Genomic DNA, 17635 nt, shown 5'->3' with positions numbered 1-17635 from the left:
AAAAAAAAAAAAAAAAAAAAAAAAAAGAAACAGGCAAAGGACCTGAATATAAATTTTAAAAGAAGATATAGAAATGGCCAATATGAAAAATGCTTGACATCTTTAATCATCAGGGAAATGTAAATTTAAACCACAATGAGCTATCAGCTCACAGAAGGCATAGAGTGCACAAAGATGTTAGGATGGCTATTTTCAAAAAAAGAAGAGAAAACAAGTGTTGGTGAGAATGTGGACAAAAGGGAACCCTTGCACACTATTGGTGGGAGTGTAAATTAGTATACCCTCTATGGAAAATAATATGAAGCTTCCTCAAAAGATGAAAAATAGAACTACCATGTGATCCATTATATTATTCCACTACTAAGTATATATCCAAGGAAAATGAAATCAGTACGTTGAAGAAATATCTGGGCTCCCATGTTCATTACTTATAACAGCCAAGAAATAGAATAACCTATGTTCCATTAATGGATAAGTTGATAAAGAAAATGTGGTGTATATATATACAATGGAATGCTATCAGCCTTAAAAAAAGAAGGATATCCTGTCGCTTGTGACAACGTGGATGAACCTGGAGGATATTATATTAAGAGAAATGATCCAGAGACAGAAAAACAAATACCACATAATCTCACTTATATGCAGAATCTAAAAAAGTTGAACTCAGAAGTAGAGAGTTGAATGGTGGTTATCAGGGGTGGTGGGTAGGGTGGAGAGTTGAGGAGATATTGATGAAAGAACTAAAATTTTCAGTTAGTAGGAACAAGTTTAAGAAATCTATTGTACAAAATGGTGACTATAGTTAATGCCTATGTATTGTATTTTGGAAATCTCTAAGTGAGTAGATTTTAAGTGTTCTCAATATACACAAAAAAATGGTGTGTGTGGTAATGTATGTTACTTACTGTGATAGAACCATTCTACAATGTATCCATATTTCAAGAAAAGTTGTACACAATAAATACACAAAAAATTTTTTGATCATTAAAAAAATTCACCATTCTATCTAGTACTTTGAATGGATCATTTCCCCATGCATGATTTAATTACATCATATATTAGTCATTTGGAAAATATTGGTTCACTGACTTGTAGATTTTTCTAAATGTTTATATATTTTATTACACAATACAATTAAAAAATCACTTTCATTAATATCACCATGAATCTCTTCAAGAAAAGTCTTCAAATATTAAAACACTATGAAGCTCACGGTTGGAGACACAAATTTTCCAAAAAGGCAAAATGAATTGCTTTGAAAAGTCAAATTTTTTCCATGGCAAAAAATACAGTCAGCTGTTTTTCTTGAAGCGACAAGCTCACCTCATTCATTTTTGAGAAATGTTTGCCAATTCAAATATGAATAACCATCTGCCAGTTTATCAGTTGTTCTTCCAAGTAAAAATGGTGCTCCAAGCAATAAAAGCAACTAGTTCAGCTGGCAACTCAGTCATTTCAGCACTTTTCTTCAAGATAAATACAATACCTCAGTATGCAGCAGACATGCTTAATGTGTAATTCCCATATGTCACACAGAATATTAATAAGCTATGTACTCAAAGGTCGAGATTTAGCAAAATTAACAATTTTTACAGCTTCATCAAGAATGTCATACGTGAAACTGGCTTTTCCCCCTTCTTTACTGTCAGTGCATGATGATGGAGAATACAATGACTATTAGTAAAATTTGATCCTACTGCCTTGCTTCATGCTAAGGTGCCAGTGTTTCCAGCATTGCTTTTGTGCCATTAAATTAAATTTCAGCATAGTGAATAAAATAACATTTTAGTATATTGTGAAAATAGTACTGAACTCTCTGAAAGGGTCTCAGGGACCCTCAGGGGTCTGTGGTTCCCACTTTGAGAACCGCCACCTCAGGTATTTAGCACAGTGCCTTCTGCATAGTAGTTATTTCAGTACCTGTTGCTGAATAATGTTTGATTGTAGCTTGGATGTAGACAGTCTTGTTTGACTTAGCATCCAACCAGGCCTTTTATTTGTACCAAGTTACAGAACATATCTAAATTAAAATGATTCAGAAAATAGAGCCCCAAAGTCCAGTATTGCAACTACTCAAAGTTTCTCCAAACTTAACTTTCCTCTAATGACAAAATTGGCATCTTTTTCAGTGGTTCACTGAATGTCCTGGTGTCTCAAAATTCTGGGAGTGATCTGTGCCAGGCTGCTGGGCATCACCTGATGAGTGGCCAGAAACTGCTTGGCTTGGCTGTGGCTATGGCTGTGGTTAGACAGATTTAGAATTAGTTATATTGGGAGCAGCATGATACTCCCATTTTTCCTCTTGTTATGTGCCATGTGAACTTTATCGAAGTGCTGAGTTCCATATGCTTGGTAAGGAAGAGAGGGATTCAGAGGTCAACCGGTACCATGCTCTCTAATTGCCTACGTAAGAATCTCAGCTTGATTCTTCTCTGAGGTATGTAACAAAACATCCTTCTGAAACCTCTAAGAGACAAATTCCCTTCCTCTGTTTCCTGTAGACACGTATGAATTTGTTTTAATGGGAGTCTTTTGAGTAGCTGCAACTGAAATCATGGGAAAATATTTGGCCATAGTCACTGTTGACTTTGATCACAAACTTTCCCATTTTTATCCACATCCCCAAAGACAGCTAAGTGGCCAGTCTATAATTTTACTCTAAAGTTAAACTGGACCTCAAGAATGAATAGAGAAATAGTTTTCCTTTCCTTCCACAGGCCTCCATATATACATAAGCATCTCCTGTCTTAACAGAATTTCAAGATAATATTTTACCGATTAACATGTTTTCTCAAATAAGAAATTATGGCGCATACAGCATGAACATGTGGTATTAGGTCAAAAGAAAGTCTAATGATAAATGAGAGAGAGGTTGATGAAACAGAAAGAAAAGTCAAAGTGTAAGGTGTAGTGACATCTTACCATTTTCCATTTAGTTTCATTTACTTCTTTGTATTGAAGTTCATACTCCAGAACCATCCATCCTTTCTGAATATCTGCATTGGGTGGTGCTTCCCATCTCACTTGAATATCTGCATGAATCCCAGTTAAACTGACGTTCAGTAAAGTCCAGTTGAGGGCAATGGGTGGATCTGGTTGCACTGTGCAATTCAACAGAGCATTAGTACACAGACAGACACAATTTATTATTAATGGCAGGCATTCTTCTCAGAAGACCAAATTACTTTCTACATTTTTGATCGTTCATACTCTTATTTCTTCCAATATTTTTCTTATTGTAACTTTCACTTTATAAGAGAGTAACTTTTTTTAACTCAAGGGTGACTTGTTTTAACTTTTAAATAAGCCCTTTCAAAAATTCCTTTGGGAGCAAAAAATCTGATCACTAACTATTTTCAAGATCTGCCATGTTTTATATTTCTTTTTGCTCTGATATCATAAATACATCAGGATTTTGGCAAATGAATTCATTTTCGCTTGAAACTGAAAAAACAGAGTCAGAAAAACTTATGGAATTTAGACATGGGGCTGCTGTGGAACTAGGGGTAGAGAAATCTTTTTTCTTGCAACTATGTATGGCCTGGGGGCAGAGACCTCACTTACCTCATTTCTGTGTTGTTCCCTGAAAGGCTCATCTTTGCCTCATTAATCCGTATTCCGTCAGCTGTACTTTCTTTCTTTTTTTTTTCTTTTTGAGACGGAGTCTCGCTCTGTCGCCTGGGCTGGAGTGCAGTGGCGCGATCTCGGCTCACTGCAAGCTCCGCCTCCCGGGTTCACGCCATTCTCCTGCCTCAGCCTCCCGAGTAGCTGCGACTACAGGCGCCCGCCACCTCGCCCGGCTAGATGTTTTTTGTATTTTTTAGTAGAGACGGGGTTTCACAGTGTTAGCCAGGATGGTGTCGATCTCCTGACCTCGTGATCCGCCCGTCTCGGCCTCCCAAAGTGCTGGGATTACAGGCTTGAGCCACCGCGCCCGGCCCATGTACTTTCAAGATATAACAGAATCCAACCATATCTCACCGCCTGCACCACTATAACCTGGTCCTAGCCATTATCCTTTTTTACTCTTCTTCAATCTTCTCATACAATCTTCCTGCACACTCTGCTAACGCTCCCTAGCTTTGTGGTCTTCCTAGCCACATGTGATGTTTTCTTCTGACATAAGAAGGAAGAAGGCATTATGCTAGTCTCATAAGTGGTGACGATTCAGTGTTTTCTGTCTTTTTCTTAACTGTCATATGAACAACTTGAAACACTGTTTTCCTCAGGTTCTATTGATATACTCTACAGTCCCAGGAAAATTTGTTGCATTCTGCTTATTAGGACCTCAAAGACCACAATTTCTCAGAGGCTGATGAAGAAAATATGGATTTCAAAGCCAGGAACTATGTCTAAATTTATATTCTATATAGTTCCTGGTAAATTATTGCTAGTTTTTCTGTCATATACAGAAGGCCACCTAGAGTGTTGCAAAGTGTGCATCCCTAGGGTTAACTGGAGATAACTCTACAGATACACACAGTGAGGTGCTCTTACTGACTGTCAAATCTGGTGGCCAAAGAGGGAAGCTCTTGTGTGCACCCACTTGAAAAGGCTTTATGGTGGAGGAGCATGCTGTTGCCCTCTGGGGTCGACACCACCTTTTTAAAAACCGGGACAGTCAAAATTTGATGAATCATGACTACATTTTGAAAATTAAATTGGAAGGATATGCAAAATGGCCAAACTACATATGCCGATATAATGGCAGTAATTCCTCAACCTTCTGGATTTGTTGGAGATTCAGGAATCCTGATAATCAAAGCTTAACCCTTTAAAGTGACAAAACTATAAAACTGGTTTTAATGGAAGATTTTCTATAACTTATTACTTATGCTACATTTGAAAAATAGAGGATATGAGACAAGGTCCTTTTGGAAAAGGCTTGGTACCACCATTACAGGCATAATAATGACCTCTCCTTTACCTCTACACATATACATCTACATGCTGTATTGACAACTCCTGTGAGATACTTTAAAAATATCTGAAACTTAATATATCCCCAAACAAACCCTTGCTCTTCCTCTCTAAAACCTGCTCTCCTTTCCTCTTTCCCATCTCTGTTAATGAGGACTCAATTCCTCTAGCTGCTCAGGATAAAAACAATGAACTCGTCCTTGGCTCATCTTTTCCTCATTAATCCATATTCCATCAGCTGTACTTTCAAGATATAACAGAATCCAACCATGTCTCACCGCCTGCACCACTATAACCTGGTCCTAGCCATTATCCTTTTTCATTCTTCTTGCTGCATTTGTCTCCCCACTGTACTCCTTTGGTCTTTGTCCCCCTCCAGTCTATTCTCCATGCAATCCTCAAGTGAAATGACACAGTGATTATCCTAACACATTAGATCACATCACTCATCCTCTAAAACCCTCCAAAGGCTTCCTACCTCACTCCAAGTGAAAGTCAAAGTCATTACAATGGTTGGGTAGATTTGACTGTCTTGTCTGTGGGATTTGGTCTCATACCAGTCTCCTCACTCACTCTGTGCCCACCCCACCGCCTGCCTGCTGTTCACTGAGTGAGGAAAAGCATGCTTCTACTTTGAGATCTTTCCTCTGGCTGTGCCCCTTTGCTGAAATGCCCTTCCCTGAGACACACACATTATTATCCTCTCTAATCCTTCTTTATTCAAATGCCACTGACTCAGGGATGCCAATCCTGAAAACTCAATACTGCAACCTCTTCAACACTCCTATTCTCCTTTTCTATATTTCTCCATAGCATTGCCGCTTTCCGCCCTCACTGGGATTAGATCCCACCAGGGAAGACAGTTTCTATCCCCAGCATGGAGAACACTGACTGGCCTGAGAGAAGAACATAATAAATATTTGCTGAATGAATTGAATGACTGACAAATGTCTAACTAATACAGTACTTTAAATCCAAAGAACAGCCCTATGAGGTAGTACCATACATTCATATTTTACAAGGAAGCTGAGGCTTATAATGATTGACAACTTTCTCAAGATCTATTAGGGTTACCTTAGTTCTTTGTTTTCTTTCACTCTCAGCACCTTCTCCCACAACTATTGTGCTAGTTGTAGCTGCCTGTCATAATCTTTTACCTTGATGATCTCGGTCTTTGAACCTCTTCTACCTTTAGTCCGTCCCACTCCAATCTATGTTTCACATTGCAACAAGATTAATTTCTCTGAGGCATTGATAATGAGACAAGTGGTACTGCAAAGCCTCAAGAGTAAAAGCATGGAGGCTGGAGGTTCAAATCCCAGCTCTACCTACTAGCTGTTTTACTTGAACTTCAAATGCCCTGCACCTCGGTTTCATTATCTGTAAAGTGGGATTGCAAAAGATGGTTTTTATACCTGACACGTGGTAAGTCTTTTGTGACTGTTAGCTATTACTATTCTCAAGTCATTTCCCTATTTAAACATCCTCAAAGGTACCTTGTGACAGTTAAAGTCCAAATTCCTTTTTGGGGCATGAACAACTACTGATGATTTCTCCAGCTGACTAGTAGGGCTTTCTAACTGCTCCTGCGTCCCCTGAACACGTGCTATTTGTTACTGTTGGAACTTAGTAGTTACTGAAAGGCAAGTCCACTGCAGTACCTGACAACACTCACTCATGCTTTTGACCACTGTGGGTAACCACTTTTTTAAAAATAGGGAGAGTCCAATTCCAGTTCAGAGGTAACTAAACTGTCACCATCAGGCCTGTCAATCATTCACACATTTGGCCACCACCTTTGCAGCTCTGCATTCCACGTATTTCCAGGCTAACACCTATCACACTGCACTGCAATTATCTGCGAATATGCCTGACTCCCTTCTTCGACTGTATTGTACTTATTCTATAACCACCACCACCAGAACAGTGCCTGACACATGACAGGTGTTCAGTGAAAGTCAGTCAGGTAAATGAGTAGGACTGGCCATATGTTATTGGCAGAGAACAGAGTTAGAATATGGGTTTTAACCCAGTATTCTTGCTACTATCCCATTCTGCTATCCCATTTAGTTTTAGCTCAACAGCTATACCACTGATGTTAAGGACACATACTAAATTGTCTTTGCAAAGCAATTGGGTTATTTTTACTGCTTGATACAAGTCTCTTAATCTTATCCCTTAAAGTCAGCCTATTAGATTTTATTTGTTTCTATCTGTAACTTCCAGCCACATACTCCTATCTCTTCCAGTCAGCTTATGCCTAGAAGACCACATAAAAGAACAACACATTTGGGAGAAGCAACGAGGAATTCCTATAAGCAACAGATTAGCTTTTGTGGATAGATTTTGAGGCACCAATTTCAGCTACTCAATGTCCTTCTTTGATTCTTTCTATTTTGCTGCTTATACTATTAAAGTGTAAACATGAATATTCTAATTATAGTTGTTTGTTTTATTTGTTTTGTTTCCACCTTGTGTCCATATGATGGGCAAAGGATCCTCTGTTTGGATCTTTCACTTAGTTCACTGAGCTGATTGTCTCCAGTATTTGTTCTGAGATCTTATAAACATGTCTTTAAAGTGACTGTGGCTGTTTTGTAAATGTAAAATTCCAGAATGATTATGCTTTGTGATAAAGAAAATCTAGGCTTTGATTATAGCAATGGTAGAGGTCAAAGGCCAACGTATTTCAGTGAATCTGAATATAAGCATCCTATCAAATAATTAGGAAGTAAGAAATTCTAAGAATATATTAAGTTTACCCTTTGCAGTGGAACATAACACAACACAGCTTCAAAGATAGCCTAAAGGAAAAGACTCCACAAGGTTCCTATTCTTTTCTTCACAACATTTACTGCCAGTTTACTTTATGTTAAAGTCAACTTAAGTTCCCCCTGCCCTTTTCCTCTTGCTCACCAGTTGATCCCATCTCCTTAAAACAGACCTCCATGTATCTATAGAACACTGTTACAAAGTCTTCCTACTTGATTATACTTGGACCTTGCAGGCCTCCCCATTTATTTAGTGTAAAACTATGTCAAATGAAACAAAAACCTGTGATTTACCTATTTCGTCAACAGAGAAACACTTTTCATCCACTGTACCACCATTGCTAGTTAGCTTGATACAATAAGGTATCCAGATGGAGGTAAATGATGAATTAAAGTAACAGCTGTTTTCCCCAGCAGAAACATAATCAGGGCATTCTTTCCATTCTTGAGTCCATTCTTGAATATTTCTAAAATGGAGGATTAAAAAAGATTAATTGTTCCAAAAATCACGTTGCAGCTGAAGTCCAAGTAAGGTGCTTGATAGTCTGATTCAATAAATTGGAACACACATATTTTGTGAAGACGTGTTTTAGCAACATCATTTCCAAGACATATCACATTGGTGGACAATATCATCAGTGTCTGAAGACTGCTACGAGGCCATTTGGTACTTCTGCCTGTGGTAAAACCTTCCGTTTATTGAATGCATATGCTATGTCTGGTCATAAATTGATTCCTATGGTAGGTACTTTATTATGCCCGTTCTATAGATGAAGGTTCTGAGACTTAGGGACATTTTAAAAATGTTCATTAAAACAGTACAGAGAATCACCCCAAACTAGAGATTCCCAGAGAACAGTGAAAGTTTAGACCTGGCTGTTTTCCCAGACTATGGTGAAAGAAACTGAGGAGACAAGTTGATGTGTGCTCCGGGCAGAGTGATGCACCAACACTGTGCAGATATAAAGATAAGTAAGATGCAGTCCCCTAATTTCAGGCTAAAATAAGACTCAAATTCCCATCTGAGTAGTTTTTTGGGCCTCTTATATTCATTACATTGATATTTAATGAGAATTGGTTATGTCTAAAACATAATGACAGACATTATGGGGGATTCATAGATGTCTAAGGAATTCCTCCTGCCTCAGAAGGAAAGAGCAAAAAATGGTATTACAAAGCAATGTGGGTAAGTGCTCATTAGTAGTGCTCTCTAGGGTCCTCAAAGTTTAGAAGAGGGAATGATTGCTGTGGCTCTTCATGGAAGGCTTCAAGGTGGAGGTGTGTTTTTAGCATTCTTGAAGGATGGGTAAAATTTAATAGATGACAATATGGCAAGGAAGGGAGGAAACTGAGAGGTCAGAGGGATTGAGGTAAGGAAGTATGGGCATGAGTGTGGTGAGGGAAGCAAAAGGCAATGGAATGACAGGAAAATTTTCTTAAATTAGAATTGCTACTTGGGTGAGGTAGTTCATTATCCCCTTGTTATTCACTAGCCTATTAACTGAGAAGATAATTTATAAGTCAAAGGGACATAAAACCACGTAATCTGTGGTTGTAGAAGATGAGGTAGGAATGGCCTGTGCAGCCAGAGGCTGCTGTGGCTCACAGGCCAGACTGTAGAGGTTTGGGACCATCCCTCTGTGGAATGGGTGCTGGGCAGCAGTGGACAATGAGGACATTGCAGGCTGTAAGGAAGGCAGGACCTGGAAGGAATGGATGCAAAGCTGGGAGAAGACGCCTATTTCTTTCTTATAGCTGTTTCTCAGGCTGGTCTGCTTGGCAACAGGAGAAAACTTGTGTAGTATCAGGGGGTACTTGAGACGACTGCTCCTCAGCTGTTGGAAGGAAATTGGGATTTAAATGGCAGAGACTCCAGGGGCTGAGATAGTGAATTGCTGCTTTGGTTGAGACTCTTAAAAGTTGCATATGCTGGCTGGGTACGGTGGTTCATGCCTGTAATCCCAGCACTTTGGGAGGCTGAGGTAGGTGGATCATGACGTTAGCAGTTTGAGACCAGCCTGGCTAACATGGTAAAACCCCATCTGTACTAAAAATACAAAAATTAGCTGGATGCAATGGCATGCTCCTGTAATCCCAGCTATTCAGTAGGTAGGCTGAGGCAGGAGAATTGCTTGAACCCAGGAGGCAAAGGTCGCAGTGAGTCAAGATCGCGCCACTGCACTCCAGCCTGGGCGACAAAGCAAGACTCCATCTCAAAAAAAAAAAAAAAAAAAAAATTGCATACGCTTGAATGAGATTCATCTCTGATGCAAAAAGTAGATGGGCAAAAGGCAGAAGAAAAGATAAGGGGTGTGTGTGTGTGTGTGTAAGTATGTGTGTATGTAGAGTCAGAAGAAAAATGCTAAAAAAAATTAGGAATAGGTGGGTGGTTCATTGAACTATAGTATGCTTAATTTGATATTTACTTTCAAACTAAGTAAGAGTGTATTAAAGAGAGTAGTTGTAAGAAGATTGCCCAGAAAATGAAGCTTTCACATAATAGAAGGGATATCAAATGTACTTAGCATAAGTGATAGTATAAAAGTGAGAAAACTCAAAGTATTAAGACGTCCCAAAGATGTAGATAGTGCTCAACAGGTCTGGATTTCTAAAATATTAGCTCTTTCATGATTCACAGAATTTCTCAACAGTGCATGTCAGTACCTTGGTCCCCATGAGGACTGTGTAAAAAACCCTGTTTAGATTATCCCAAATCCATGAACTCCACAGGACAAACAAAGCATTTATTTTAAGCATGATGGATCAGAAACAGCTAGTTCAAAACACTGCTTCCAACCTCTTTCTTCATGAACCAATGTTGAATTTCACTTTAAATAAATATTTATAACTTATATTTTAAACTATTAAATGTAGACAAGAACCCAAATTAGCTCATAAAACAGATACTGTGTCACTTGCCTTCTCTGGGTTGAATGTCTCTACAGAAGACCAAAATCAATTCATGGAAGCTACTCTTTGCTCTTACTCCCAAAAGTTAAGTGCTTTAGGTTTGCTCCCAGACTATCTTTTGAAATGGAAGGGGTGAGAACCATAGAAAGAGACTATCATTAAAAATAAGAATAAAGAGCAGAAGAAATGTTTTTCATCTAAAGACAACCAACTGGAAAAAATAATAAAATAAAACCTCATGTATGTTTTAAGGGCAGCTGTTCTCATGACAGAAAGCTCACATGTTTTGGCTTTAAATTCAATACTTTTGTTTAAGAAAATGGAAGTAATAATGCCCTTTCTCCCTACTGATTTTCCACACAACCTTGTATAGAAAATAAAATTTCTCTTAAGACCAGGGTAATTTTTGAAGTGGGGTTGAATGGGTATGGAAGAGGTGGGGGATACAACTTTAAGGACTGAGTGTTCACATGCCCAGTTCCTTTAAAAACACAGCTTTTACATGCAAGGAGCTGAGAGCAGAGCAGCTCGAACATGCTTCCCAGAGCCTCCTTTTGCCATGCCTGTAATGTGCATTCATCCCGAGTCCCCTGTAAGCTCAGAGGCTGAATTTGGCACTATTGCCATCACAGGATGGCAGAGACTGTTTTGAATCAGCTGCTTTAACATGTGGAGGCTGTCTCTTCTGCCAGCTACCTGGCAAGGAGCAGAGCCAGGCAAAACACACAACTGCCTGTAGGGCTGTGCCTGAAATGTCGTGTTGACAGCCTGACATGTTCACATTCCATTGTGCTTTAGATACGCCAGGCCAGCAAACGGAAACAACTGCACCTCCCACTGACTCTGGTTTTGGATAAAATCCACAGTTTTATTTATGTATCAGGGATGCGAAGCATGTTTCTATAGTTTCAGGAGTTGCCTGGCAACTGAGTTCTAAGAAACAATGACAGGAGTCAGAAAGTGCATTTGTATTGTCTTCTTTGTGAAGTGGGCAATGAGAAGTCAAATTTATCTGTACACTAATCAGTCCAGTCCAGTCCTGATACTCCTAATCCCTCAGTTTTACCCTTCTTTGATAAACTGGGCTGTGGGCTCATAGCAGTTTGGCTAAGATATTCAAAATAGTTATATTTTATAGAAAAAACACAAATATCTAATTTTGTAAGTTTGGGTTGGCACTTAATCATAAGGTTGTACTTACTCTCCTGGGATTCCAAACACTATCAGGGCAAAATCTAAGACATCTTTCTGAATATGTCTGAAATTTTTCCTCTACCCAGTCACACTTTCAGCAGCATGCTTGGTAGCGTAGATCCTGGATTTGAACCAGGGATGCTGAAATGACTGGGGTGTGCATAAGATGCCTGTGGAAAGAGTTATGTGACGCTGATTGATGAGGGCAAGGGACATATATGTATCAAGGCTTCATTCCTTTCGATTTCTCTTTTTGGTTATATTCAAATTTGGTAAATACTGAGGTAGCAAAACATTATTTTCATAAAGTAGACCCAGCTTAAGAGGTTATTTTGCTAATTTTCTTTATTTAGTGATTCCACACATTTCAAAAGTGTCATCAAACATACTAACTTCATGTCCGAATGTGTTTATAGAAATCAACTTTGTTTACAGGTCCCAACCTCTTTGTGGTGTCAGCCTTAAGGAAAAATATAGTGCCCAAACATTTCATCTTCACTTCACTTCATCCAAGAGATCTCTCTTACACTGAAAGGTGGGGAAGGTCCACTTGGTTGCTAACTCCAAGTATTTTTTTATCTGCAAATTAAGCAGCAGCTCCGCATTAAAATGGTCTTATACCAATAATTATAACAATTTATTGGTATAAATGGTCTTATACCACTTATAGTCATCTTTATAGTCCAGGAACTGGATTTCTATATCATAATTATTTTTAAATTATCACTATACTACCGATAATAAGAATACCAGCTACAATTTGCTGAGTAATTATTATATGTCAAGTACTCTGCCAAGTATTTTTCATGGGTTATCTCATACGATCCTCACAAGAAGCCATGAGGCAAGTCCGTTATCTCCTTTCTGCAAATGAGGAGGCTGAGTTGTACACAAACTGGCTAATTTCCTGAGTATTCCTTGGTGAGAAAGTGCAGAACTACACTGAAGTGCAGGTTTGTTGGCCCTGAGCTCATACCCTTAACTGTTGGCTGCATCTTCCTTCCCTTTCCCAGCTCTTCCGTGGGATAGACAATATCATCCTCCGACTAATGAACACCTTGAGCCAAGGATAAAGGGTCCTCACTAAGCCTGCATCTTGGCTTAGGCCTTCTCTGGGGGTTGGGTGGAAAAGACGAGATAATGAAGTGTTTAAGCCTAAAATGTATAAAAGGTAAAAATATACAGAGTAAGAGTAAACCAAAAACGAAAATAATGCCAGGTGAAGGGGAAGAAATAAATAACTTGGGTGGTACCTATATTGAGAGGTCTTTGTTTCACCCTTCCTCTGTTATTTTAGAGGGTCACTGGTAAAAACGAAAAAGTACTACAGTCTTTTACTGAATATATTTAAGAGAAGGAGTATATTATCTGGTTAGAAACCAAGCTACATCTTTTAAAACATGCATCTTTTCAAAAACACCTATAACTTTCCACCACAAATAAAGTAAAATTCAAAGCCTTGCCCTTGTCTACGAGGTTTGGCATAGTCAGTCCCTAAGTAACTCTCTGATCCCTTCCCATATCACTCTCCTCACTTTCAATCTTGTGCCTTCAGTGCTGGCCTTTTTCATTCCTCAAATAGGCCAAGACTGCCTCAGGGACTTTGTACTTGCAATTTCCTCTGCCTGGATAGCCTTTCCCCCAGATATTCACGTGGCCTGTCCCATTTCACTTATGTCTCTGGTGTAGGACACCACAATAGAGAGGCCTCCCAGGATCACCCATTTCAATATCACTCAAGCCTCTTATACACACTGTCATCCACATGCACATGCCCACGTGTATCCATACACGCTCTCACTCATACTTTGACACACTCTCATACATTCTCATGTACATACACAAACTCCCACACACTGCTGATATGCTGCTTTATGGCTTTATTTTTCTTAATAACCTATATTACTAGCTGACATTTTATTCAATTTTTATTGCCTGTCTCCTTGCATTGGAAGGAAATCTCCATGAGACCAGGGATTTTGTCTTTTGTAATCACTGCTATATCTCCAGGGCCTAAAATAGTACTCAGCACATAGGATAGGCTTAATTAATATTTTTTTCAGTAAATGAGTGAATGAATATTCATAGATTACATAAATCACAACAAATCACTTCTATTCCCATACTATATGTGACTCAGTGTACTTTAGCAGGTACATCCATGGAGAGGAAAATTGGAAAGGCATGAGGGCAGCACCTTCTGGTATAGAACAGCTGTATGGGTCCTAGGCTCTTTGAACCATGATGAACCGCATCTGTCCAGTGGCATGAAAAAGTCTCTCGCTCAGGTGAACGACACTTGGTGAATTTAGGCTCCTTAGAAGAGTCTGCAGAATAAAAAGAAAAGGCAAGGCATGAAATCAGGTGGGTCATATGTGATCCTAATGAGACACGTATTTAAAGTGTGTGAAGAAACTACTGGAATGAAGCCAGCATATTCCGTGTCTAGGAGGTGATGCTGATGTCTTCCAGAAAAGCATTTCTCCTGTGTCAGTTTTAGAGCCTGTTGCTTGCCATTGTCAGCCTTTGATTCTAGACACAAACCACTTTGCCTTTTATTTCAGGCATTTTGTAGGACCTGTTTAAGAAACCAGAGCTAGAGATTAGAATTTGGATATAGGTAGTTAATCTGGAAGGTGACTTCCAGATGTAGCAGTGAGGGAATGGGGAGGGTGGGAAGGAAAGGGAGAACTAATATGTGTGTGTTACTGAGCTGCTGTGTGGAATATGCACCACCATTGTTGTGTAGAAAGATGAGAGGCTAGGACATTTATCTACCACTCCTGGTACCCAGTGGTTGAAGGGTGCCTCAGAGATGTTCACCTCCATGCACTTCTAGGCTGTACCTGCACAGGAGCTGAGGGTCTTTGCCGAGGCAGGCACCTGAGTGTGCACCTGAGTGGCATAGTGGCAAATGGACACCACAGATGGTTGTGCTGACATCAGGTGGACATGGGGGATGTAGTGTGGGAACCACAGCATGCACTACAGGGCCATTTTTCTTTTCATAGATTTCTGATAAAAGTCACGTATGTTTGCATTCTTTTAAAAGATTCAGCCAGTAAACTCATTAAATAGATGCCAATTCTAAACAACTTATACATACACATGTGTTAATTCTAATTTGAGAAGTAAGTGCAGAATGCCTTTTATGTGTTAGGATTTTAGCCAAAATTCCTCTGCATCTATGAAATCTGTTGTTATAGATGTACAACAGACAGGTATGAAGCAAGACACATGTTTATATATCAGTTCTCAGTGTTCTGATGTTCATGGCCATTCTGGAGATTTCTTTTCAAATTTCTCTTCTTTTCCTTATTTTTTTTTCTCCTTATATGATTAGCCTTCAATCAGATTGTAAACTTAATCTAAAACTCTCATTCCTGGGTATCAGGGAGGCTCTCAATCTTAAAGTATCTTTATCAATACTTTGAAAGATCACTTAAAAATAAATAATATGAAGCAAATGCATAAAAACTCATGACTCCAAATTCCAGGTTACATACCTGATGTTATGAACCAAAAACACACCTCTTTTTTCCTCTAGCAACAAACTCATAAGGGATGGAATGTTATAAACCTTCTAAACAAATCCATCATTCAAATTCATTCAACAAACATTATTAAACACAAATTTTGTACCAGGTTCTGTTCTAGGAATAGAGAAATGAACAAGTTGATAAAAGTTGGTCCTTGTCTAGTTTTCATTCTAACAAAGGCAAGGATGTGGGGATCCTATGTAGAAAAATAAGCTGGGTCAGGTAGCGTGATGCCTTCAGCTTTGTTCTTTTTGCTTAGAATTGTCTTGGCTATGCAGGCTCATTTTTGGTTCCATATGAAATCTAAAGTAGTTTTTTTTCCAATTCTGTGAAGAAAGTCAATGCTAGTTTGATGAGGATAGCATTGAGTCTATAAATTACTTTGGGCAATATGGCCATTTTCATGATATTGATTCTTCCTATCCATGAGGATGTTTTTCCATGTGTTTGTGTCCTCTCTTATTTCCTTGAGCAGTGGTTTGTAGTTCTCCTTGAAGAGGTCCTTCACATCCTTTGTAAGTTGGATTCCTAGGCATTTTATTCTCTTTGTAGCAATTGTGAATGGGAGTTTGCTCGTGATTTGGCTCTCTGTTTGTCTGTTACTGGTGTATAGGAATGCTTGTGATTTTGCACATTGATTTCATATCCTGAGACTTTGCTGAAGTTGCTTATTAGCTTAAGGAGATTTTGGGCTGAGATGATGGGGTTTTCTAAATATACAATCATTGCCATCTGCAAACAGGGACAATTTGACTTCCTCTTTTCCTAATTGAATATCCTTTATTTATTTCTCATCTGATTGCCCTGGCCAAAGCTTCGAATACTATGTTGAAAAGGAGTGNAGCAATTGTGAATGGGAGTTTGCTCGTGATTTGGCTCTCTGTTTGTCTGTTACTGGTGTATAGGAATGCTTGTGATTTTGCACATTGATTTCATATCCTGAGACTTTGCTGAAGTTGCTTATTAGCTTAAGGAGATTTTGGGCTGAGATGATGGGGTTTTCTAAATATACAATCATTGCCATCTGCAAACAGGGACAATTTGACTTCCTCTTTTCCTAATTGAATATCCTTTATTTATTTCTCATCTGATTGCCCTGGCCAAAGCTTCGAATACTATGTTGAAAAGGAGTGGTGAGAGAGGGCATCCTTGTCTTGTGCCGGTTTTCAAAGGGAATGCTTCCAGTTTTTGCCCATTCAGTATGATTTTGGCTGTGGGTTTGTCATGAATAGCTCTTATTATTTTGAGATACGTTCCATCAATACCTAGTTTATTGAGAGTTTTTAGCATGAAGGGCTGTTGAATATTGTTGAAGGCCTTTCCTGCATCTACTGAGATAATCACGTGGTTTCGTCATTGGTTTGGTTTATGTGAGGGATTACGTTTACCGATTTGTGTATGTTGAACCAGCCCTGCATCCCAGCAATGAAGCCGACTTGATCAGGGTGGATAAACTTTTTGATGTGCTGCTGGATTCGGTTTGCCAGTATTTTATTGAGGATTTTTGCATTGATGCTCATCAGAGATATTGGCCTAAAATTTTCTTTTTCTATTGTGTCTCTGACTTCAAACTATACTACAAGGCTACAGTAACAAAGACAACATGGTACTGGTACCAAATAAGACATATAGACCAATGGAACAGAACAGGGGCCTCAGAAATAACACCACACATCCACAACCATCTGACAAACCTGACAAACCATCTGACAAACCTGACAAAACAAGCAATGGGGAAAGGATCCCCTGTTTAATAAATGGTGTTGGGAAAACTGGTTAGCCATATGCAGAAAGCTGAAACAGGATCCCTTCCTTACACTATATACAAAATTAACTCAAGATGGATTAAAGACTTAAATGTTAGACCTAAAACCATAAAACCCTAGAAGAAAACCTAGGCAATACCATTCAGGACATAGGCATGAGCAAAGACTTCATGACTAAAACACCAAAAGCAATAGCAATAGAAGCCAAAATTGACAAATGGGATCTAATTAAACTAAAGACCTTCTGCACAGCAAAAGAAACTACCATCAGAGTGAACAGGCAACCTACAGAATGGGAGAAAATTTTGCAATCCATCCGTCTGACAAAGGGCTAATATCCAGAATCTACAAAGAATGTCAACAAATTTACAAGAAAAAAACCAAATAACCCCATCAAAAGTGAGCAAAGATTATGAACAGACACTTCTCAAAAGAAGACATTTATGCAGCCAACAGACACATGAAAAAAATGCTCATCTTCACTGGTCATCAGAGAAATGCAAATCAAAACCACAGTGAAATACCATCTCACACC

At 38.9% G+C, this 17635-nt stretch overlaps 1 protein-coding gene across 1 annotated transcript in view; it reads right to left on the bottom strand.

The window, feature by feature from the left end:
- GHR (growth hormone receptor) overlaps positions 1–17635 on the bottom strand; it is a 348381-nt gene that overhangs the window by 21850 nt on the left and 308896 nt on the right. The window contains 3 exon segments of the mRNA XM_017867112.1: positions 2923–3101; positions 7986–8158; positions 13993–14122. Coding sequence (XP_017722601.1) covers positions 2923–3101; positions 7986–8158; positions 13993–14122 — 482 coding nt within the window.

The sequence above is a fragment of the Rhinopithecus bieti genome, unplaced genomic scaffold (assembly GCF_001698545.2).
Source record: "Rhinopithecus bieti isolate Rb0 unplaced genomic scaffold, ASM169854v2 scaffold_3610, whole genome shotgun sequence".
Classification (NCBI taxonomy): Eukaryota; Metazoa; Chordata; class Mammalia; order Primates; family Cercopithecidae; genus Rhinopithecus; species Rhinopithecus bieti.
The sequence above is the reverse complement of the archived record's forward strand: the minus strand, read 5'-3'. Positions and strand labels throughout refer to the sequence as shown.